Raw genomic sequence first — 8840 nt, forward strand, 5'->3', positions numbered from 1 at the left:
AGATAGATAGATAGATAGATAGATAGATAGATAGATAGATAGATAGATAGATAGATAGATAGATGAGAGAGAGAGGGGATAGATATGATAGATACATGTTTGGTAAGGTAGAGAGCAACTGAGGAAGGCACTTAGTGTCAACATGTGTGCATACACTTGAATTCATACATGATACTGTATATACAAATAAAGTCCTGATTTAATTTTTAAACCTTTTACAATTTTACCTGTGTTTTGCTTGCAGCCCTTGCCAGAGTGGCCTCGCATCCCGGGACTTGTGCTCTCTGGAACCACATTTTCAGACTGTCTCATGGTGGTGCAGTTCTTACGAAACTTTGGTAAAGTTTTGGGCTTTGATGTGAATATTGATGTTCCAAACCTCAGTGTTCTTCAAGAGGGATTGCTAAATATAGGGGACAGCATGGGTGAAGTACAAGACTTGCTTGTGAGGCTCCTCTCAGCTGCTGTATGTGATCCAGGTCTAATTACAGGATACAAGGTAAAAAAATCCAAACTATAACCAACTGTTTTAAGTTTGTACTCTCCGTGCATTTCTAGTTAACTTTCATAGTAGCAGAAGACTGTGTAGATTTCTCTTTATCTCATTGTTTCCCTGTATGTCTTGGAGTTAATGTAGATTTATAATAGGTTACAATTAGCAAATGTAGAAGAATCTTGTTAGACCTTAAGAATATGGACCAGGCCATCTCTCAGTTACTCTATTGCTCTAGCTATAGGCAAAATCCCAGTCAGTTTAAGGAAATACTTCAGTGATGTATATCAAAAACAGAATTCATGATTTATGAAGGACTTAGAAGTTGCATGCTTATTGTAAATTTTCCTTTGTCAGTTGCTGTGAATGATAGGCTGAAGCAGGACTCGGTCACGGTGTTGACTCTGTAGTGGTCAGTGGGCACTCCTTGTTCCCAGCTGTCTGTCCTCCTACTCACATACACATTTAATGGAGCTTTGCTCCAGATAAGACTGTAGAAGGATGAGCTTCCAGATACAGTACTCCCCCCCCCCCCCGTATGCCTACCTGCCGACTTCACCTAAAAAACATGTGCCGTGCATAAGCCGTGCCTTACTCTGCAGGAGTTAGACAGCATCTTTGGAGACAAAGAATACTTGATTGATTTGATTGTCATCTGTTTTCTGCCTATGTTCAGGTCCTTCTCTGTACCTAAGTTAAGTAAGGGTTTAACAAGAGGACAGGACAGAATGAACACTCAAATATTTATCTGCCATTTTGTCTGTTTGTATCTCCACTCCAAATCTGTGATAAATAAAGTCCTATCAGTAACTCGTAGAGAATATAAACTGATATTTAACATTATTTTTTTATGAATGAATATGATAAACACTGATAAAAATGCCAAATTTCATAGGCAAAAACAGCTCTGGGAGAACACTTGCTGAATGTTGGTGTGAATCGAGACAATGTGTCCGAGGTTTTGCAGATTTTCATGGAGGCCCACTGTGGACAAACTGAGCTGACTGAGAGCCTCAGGACTAAAGCCTTCCAGGCTCACACTCCAGCACAGAAGGCTTCCATCCTGGCCTTCCTCATTAACGAGCTGGCGTGCAGCAAGAGTGTGGTGAGGTAAGTCAGTTCTTTCCTGTTTTGGATATCACAGGGAAATATGCAAATTGCTTAGAAAATTTGTGTTCCAGACTAGTACCAAGAAAACAGTCAAAATCATAAGTCATCATTTAGAGATGACCACCAGTACGATTTCAGTTTATATCATCCTGTGTATATGGAATCTAGAGTCTTTATGACCTGTGATATTTAAGCATTTTGCTAATTCTTCATGTAGTGGAAATTTTGTTTTATTGTTTGGTACAGTGCTGGAATCCAGAACCAGTATAGCTGTCCAAAACTTCTCTTCCTTGACATTTTTGAGGATCTGTTTTTTTCTTAGAAATTCATAGACTGACTCAGCCACCTATTCGGTTGTGTGCTGCTATAACCCGACATTACTCGCGTGTCAGTGAATTAGTTTATACCTTTTTAAAAAAAAGTACTTAATCTCATTTAAGATTCCAAGTCCATCTGATACTCTAGTACTTTTTATGAATGAATAGTTAGCATTTCAAGTTCTGGCCTTTCAGGTGCTTGTTCTTTCTTCATTTGCTTAAAAATTTGAATTATGTTACTTTTAGTCTTTTACCTTTAAAAAAGGCATTTGTGAGTATTTGGTGCTATTTATTTGTACCATTGGTGGGCATATTAAGACTTCTGTCCATATCTTAGCTATGATATATTAACATGATTGTTACTTACTTTTTGTATTCTTTGGGAATATTTCCAAGAATGTAATAAAAGGCTTCGACTGAGGGAATTATTTCGCCATGTATAAGCGTGATAACAGTACTAATGCTGAATTCCTCTTCAGAACATCTGTACACACGTCACTATTGTGTCACCATTACCCAACACTACATTTTTAGTTCCCATTTGCGCATGTGTAAAGGGGGTGTTCCCTGTGCACAAGTAAGTGTACACACTTACATAAACATCCACGTATGTCCTCATTTCCAAGTTGAAATTGGAAATGGTCACTCCTTAAATATATACCAACTATATCAGAATGCTGACTTTATGAGTAATTGTGAAATAGTATTAAAATGCTCTATTTTTGAAGTAGAAACCAAAGGAAAATTTTTAATAGCAGTATCGTATCCAATGAAGAAATAGTTGCTTCTTAAAGTAAATGTGCGTGTCTGTATAAAGGCGTGTAGAAGTGGAATGATGCCATTTGTATCATTTTACCTGTTAAGCTATGCCTTGCATAAATGGGTTTGATCTCTTCATACATTTTTGTGTTGGCAGTGAGATTGACAAGAACATTGAGTACATGTCCAACTTGAGAAGAGATAAATGGATGGTGGAAGGAAAGCTCCGCAAGTAAGTCAATGTAGTGCTAGGCTCCAGGAAGGCCTGTGGGCTAGAAAGATGGAATTTTAAACCCTTTTGACCAGACTGCTTTATCAGGAATAGCAAACTAATGATGAAATCTACAGTTAATAAAACTGGTTCAGAGTCTATAGCAGACAAAAAAAATAATAGAATTAGATTCATTGAACTCACACTTCTAACATAAAAGAGGTCTTTCTTCTGTTTTTTCTCTTAAACTGAGCCACCATGTTTTCCACTGTTGTTGCTACCATATTGCTTTTGTCTTAATACCTGAAACTATCCTTTTTCTTAATGAGTTTTTATTAAAACTGCCTCTACAAAATCTAAGAACAATTATTCAATGTTAAAATTAATTATTCTCCAGTCAGGAAGCAAATAACAGGACATTTATTAACTGTAAAAGGGAATAGTTCTCAAAGCATATGACGTGTACCTGTAATCCCAGCACTTGGAGAGATGAATCAGGAAGATCCAGAGTTTAAGACTACCCTAGCTTACATAGTCATACCCCTTCTCAAAGTAAAACAAAGAGGCAGAATAATTTTGGAGCTAGAAAGATGGCTCAGTGGTTGGGAGTGCTTATTGCTCTTGCAGAGGACCTGAGTTCAATTCCTAGCACCCACATACTGGTTTGCAACCATTTGTAAATCCAGTTTCAGGACACCTGATGCCTCTCCTGCCCTCCGTGGGCACTAACTACTCACATAGTGCACATGCATTCAGGTAAAACACATAAAATGAAAATGAATAAACTTAATTTTAAAAAAGATGATAAGATTAGTTTCTTTGCAGTAATTTGAACTGAAATTTAGTCAGGCACACAGTATAGACATAAGGAAAAATTGGAGACTGGTTCAGTGGTTAAGAGCCCTGGCTGTTCTTCCAGAGGTCCCGAGTTTAATTCCCAGCACCCACATGACAGCTCAAAGCTGTCTGTAATTCCAGTTTCAGGGAATCTGACACCTTCACACAGACAGACATGCAGGCAAAATACCAATACAAGTGAAATAAAAATATTAATGAATTATTGGAAAAAGAAATTAGGAAGTATAATTTGAACATTATTGGTGTTATACATCTCAACTTTCAGAGTTTTCATAGTCTACTATGTTCTAATTACCAATAGGTAATTCATAGAGTTTTATATATTCCTTAACTTGTGGAAGCATACGTCTTAATTTTTCTTAACTGATTTTTTTTTTTTACTGCCATTGATATATTGCTTACCACATAAGTTCAATTTTTTCTTGTTTAAGACTCATGTGATCTGGATGTGTCACTGCATGGCTGTGATCCCAGCACTTAGGAGGCGACAGCAGGAGGATCACAAATTCCTAGGCCTGCTGAGCTAATAAGACTCAGTCCAGACACCAAGTGCTGGTGGGGTGTATGTCTTAGTGGTTGATGAGTACCTAAGAAACAGTGGGTTGAATCCTCAGTACCGACAGAAAGAAGGGGAGCAGACAGCCGAGCATCAACCTCATAAAAATTAGGATCTTAACAGCAACAAGAGTAGCTTTTTATTCCGTGTCTTTTGATGTTTAAAGGCTTAGGATAATACATGCCAAGAAGACAGGCAAGAGAGATGCTTCAGGGGGCATTGATCTCGGGGAAGAGCAACATCCCTTGGGCACGCCCACTCCAGGACGCAAGCGGAGAAGGAAGGGAGGCGACAGTGATTACGATGATGATGACGATGATGACAGCGATGACCAAGCTGATGAGGATGAGGAAGATGATGAGGATAAAGATGACAAAAAGGGGAAGAAGACCGATATCTGTGAAGATGAGGTAAGGAAGTCTAGGCTCACACATAAGAGTGGACAGGAGCGGTGAACCTGCCAAAAAGCAACACAAAATTGAAGGCCAGGGGCCTGTAATTTGAATTCAGTTTGTAACATTTACTTGCCCCAGTTTCTTCATCTGAAAATGATTTCCTCCTCCTCTTCTTTCCTTCTCATCCTCCTCATCCTCATCTTCCTCCTTCTTTTTCTCCATCCTACCCTCCTCCAACCAGGCTTGTTCATGCCACGCTCCCAGACTGAAGGTACTGTTGTATTTGTCTCTTAAATTGCTTTCTGGTAATTAAGGAAGAAGTCAGTGGCATGGCTGTATATGGAAAGAAACTTAGACTGAAGTAGAGAAACTGGGTGTGGTTTGTGTGTGCAGACACTTTACTCAACAGGCATCTGACAATGATCCCCCTAGGCTTGTATCACCTGATGACATTGTTGGCATCTTGCTTTGTGACAGTCTTCTCTATGATAACTCAAGTAATGAAATCACTAATGGTATATTGCTCTGAATGGATCCCTGCTGTTAGGGACACACGGCTGTTGTCATCCCTTATGTTCTCCCTAGAGCTTTGTAGATAGATTTTCAGATATTCTCTCTCACACTGCTGACACACCATGCTATACTTGCTCATGGCTCTTGCCTTAAAGGTTTTTATCAGGCTTAGTGAAAATGATGTATATGTCCAACATTAGTTTCAGGCAGCTTTAATAGAAGATCCATACAGCACTGAATCCTCACAGTTAGTGAAGTTTAGTTGCTTTGGGTTTTCTTTTTTTTTTTTAATACACAGAATAGAGTGATAGAATATTAATTGGTGTGATAGGAAAAATGCTTACACTGTGTGTAACATGCCCGTGAAGAACATTCGGAGGAACCAGTTCCTACAAGCACTCTGAACCCATTAGCTGAGACTTACGTGTTGGGGTGGACATGAACTGGGGGTAAAGCATAGAAAAGAGTGTCTGGGGACAGCCACACCATGCTGAGAGCAATGTGTTTTGGCATTGTTTCCTTATGAAGTGCAAAGCTGGAGGGGTCACGTTTAGCTGTTGCATTGCTATGTTGTTACCTTATTCCAATTTTCTATTGACTGGATTGCGATTTTCGCTTTAGTAAATTCTCAAACATTTGCTCTGCTTGTCAAAAGATCTCTTTACATCAGTATATAAGGATCTACTTGAAAATTGGGTTTTAAGGGTTTGGGGACTGTTAGCCTTTTGAAGTTTCTTTTATCCTAGTTAGAATTCATATTACTTTTAGTTGAAACATAACAACCAGAATAACTCTGTCCCCAGACTTTGCTAAGAAGTGTATAAATAATAGATGATGATAAAACTGTGACCGCCTTTCCTCCTTTCTCTTCCGTTCACTGTGACCGCCTTTCCTCCTTTCTCTTCCGTTCACTGTGACCGCCTTTCCTCCTTTCTCTTCCGTTCACTGTGACCGCCTTTCCTCCTTTCTCTTCTGTTCACTAGGTACAGTCTTTTCTGTTGTACATGCGTGAGTGGTTGTGACTTCTGAAAAAAAATGCTTTTTATTGCAAGAAAAGTCAGGAAAAGATGACCAGAGGAAAATCAAAAATTAATTGACAGGCCCACCCTCACTTTTATCTTTAAGCACTACCATTAGAACAGTGCTGGGTCGGAGGGTACAGCTCAGTGTTAAGATACATATGCAGCATCTGTAAAGCCCGCAGCGCTGCAAACAGAGAAAGCAAACTATCCCCAGAAGAGACCCTTGGAGACCCTGCCTGTACATGCCCCGTTTACTACTTTATATATAAATGTATGTGCAGGCATGTGTGTGTATGTGTATGTGAATTTGATACATTCGTGTATTTGATGATTAGAGAATGAAACTTTCCAGCAGGTAAATAATCCTGTATTTTGTTATCTTTAGGATGAAGGTGATCAAACAGCCAGTGTTGAGGAGCTAGAAAAACAGATTGAAAAACTGAGCAAAGTAAGTGCTTCAGCCTTGTGTCCATTTTTGTGTACAGTGTTCTAAAATCCGTGTTGAATGGAGTTTGCTTTTCTGACTGCTAAGTAAAAGCAAGCTTTCTATAAGTGATTAAACAGAAGAACTCTAGACAAGTCCTCACATACGCCTCACAGGCTCAATTCTAATGTTCCAAGGCTCTGAAGGCATTATACTTCTCCAAATTTTGAAGTGTTTTTGGTGCTTCAGTTGTTACTTTAAAGTTTCAGTAAAGATAATATATATATATATGAACCTACTACTCAAATTTCTGTGTATTTCATAGTAATAGTTTGGTTATTTGTATCCCATTTTACATTTGTATATTTATGTATAATTTACATTAGATTTATAAACTATACTTATATATTTATTATTTAAAATTATATTCTGTATTTCAATATCATTAATACAACTTAAGATGAGTCTTTTTATAAGAAAAATGTGTGGAGGAGTTGCAATGATAATATAATTGCATCATTTCTTCCTCCCTCGGAGCCCTCCCTCCTTCAGACTCATGGCAGAACAGCTAGTTTTTAAATACTGTGAGATGCTGTATCCTACTGTGTTTAACCCATGGCTGTATGTCAGAAATTAGTCATTGTTGACGAAGCATGTCTATAATGCTAAGCAAATGTGGGCACAATTAACTAATGCAGAAGTGATATTGGCAGTCGCTGGAATTGGCCTGTGTGCCTCGTCTTAGTAATGTCTGGTGGCGTAAGCAATCGTAGTTTTGTCAAGAAGATCCTGGTGGATAATGTAGGAGGAGCTAAGGTGGGAGGAGTAAGGAGAGGAAGAAGAGGACAGAGGAGGCAGATGACTGAGGAGCAGAAGATGGAAGAGCAAGCTCAGATCTTGGAAAACCTGCAAGTCATAAGGGATCTCATAGCTGGGGAATAGAGTAGTGTAGTGGTGAATCTGCCCAATCTAGGCGTGCAGCTTATATTCATAATTACTGAGTTGTGTTTTCATTGACCAGTCTTATTTGGGTTGGAGATTTACTGCAACAAAATAAGACTTAGCGTTGAAGCCCTAACTTGTACCTGAGGCTCCCTTGTCCTCGTTTGTGTTGGAACCAGCCTTGTATTGGGAGTGTAACATTTCTCCCTTTCCTGAGCAGTAGTATGGTGAATGTAAAGTGCCTTTGTGGATGTGTGAGGCACTCAGTGTCTGTGATGTAATCATGTGCACGGCTTCTCCACAGCAACAGAGCCAGTACAGACGAAAGCTCTTTGATGCTTCTCACTCACTACGCTCCATGATGTTTGGTCAGGATCGTTACCGACGCAGATACTGGATTCTCCCTCAGTGTGGAGGGATTTTTGTAGAAGGCATGGAAAGTGGTGAAGGTAGGAACTACCTAAATGGGATATTGTGTTTTCTTAAAAGCTTGTTCCTGCTTCTGTGACTCTGTCCTTCCTTAATCAAGAGTGCTTTATGACTGAGCGTAGTGAATATTCAGTCCCCCTTCTCCTGAAGCCACCTTCACTGGTCCGGGCTTCCTTCTTGCCGTGGCTTTCCTTTTGCAGCCGAGCACACGTGGGTCTTGTACTGCAGGCAGCGATCCTCACGCCATTACTCTTAGGAGTCTGCTGCAGGATCTTTCTTCCTCCCACTGTCAGACCTTGAGCCCATGGCTTATGCTCTCTCCTTCACACCAGACATCACCCTATCAGAATCGCAGAACATTAAGTGTAAGGTCTTCATTTCCATTTAAAATCTTGTTCATATTTAGAAATTTGTGAGCATCTAGCTTCTTTCTTTCCTGGGTTTTGTGCCACCACTCATTTTTTTGATATTTGATCTTGAAACCATCCCATTCCATGAACCGAATGATCCAGCTTAAAGTCTGTATTTAGGAAAGCATGTTGAGCTCAGCTACAACACCCTAGCTTACTTAGCACTGCTAAGTGTCAAAATCCTGATAGGGCAGAAGGGTTGTGTCTTGTGTCGGGGCTTGTAAATCCCAGGGTGTGGCTCTTGACTCATTTGGTACATAGAGGCTAAAGCTTCCTTTCAGCACATGTTTTCTTAAAGAGGCACAACATTACATAAAGAACAATCCATAGCAAGGCACTGTAGCTCATTTGTATAATCCCATCACCTGAGAGGCTGAGAGTTTGAGACCTTGGGCTGTGCC

General features: G+C 39.6%; 1 protein-coding gene across 9 annotated transcripts in view; it reads left to right on the forward strand.

Annotated features, from left to right (window-relative positions):
* Baz2b (bromodomain adjacent to zinc finger domain 2B) overlaps window positions 1-8840 on the forward strand; it is a 304725-nt gene that overhangs the window by 278001 nt on the left and 17884 nt on the right. For all 9 annotated transcript variants that reach the window (XM_028769276.1, XM_028769275.1, XM_028769278.1 and 6 more), the window contains 6 exons: window positions 245-499; window positions 1389-1603; window positions 2837-2911; window positions 4471-4714; window positions 6620-6682; window positions 7905-8049. In XM_028769276.1, coding sequence (XP_028625109.1) covers window positions 245-499; window positions 1389-1603; window positions 2837-2911; window positions 4471-4714; window positions 6620-6682; window positions 7905-8049 — 997 coding nt within the window. The remainder of the gene's footprint in view (window positions 1-244; window positions 500-1388; window positions 1604-2836; window positions 2912-4470; window positions 4715-6619; window positions 6683-7904; window positions 8050-8840) is intronic.

This window comes from Grammomys surdaster, unplaced genomic scaffold, assembly GCF_004785775.1.
Source record: "Grammomys surdaster isolate TR1022 unplaced genomic scaffold, NIH_TR_1.0 191, whole genome shotgun sequence".
Lineage (NCBI taxonomy): Eukaryota > Metazoa > Chordata > Mammalia > Rodentia > Muridae > Grammomys > Grammomys surdaster.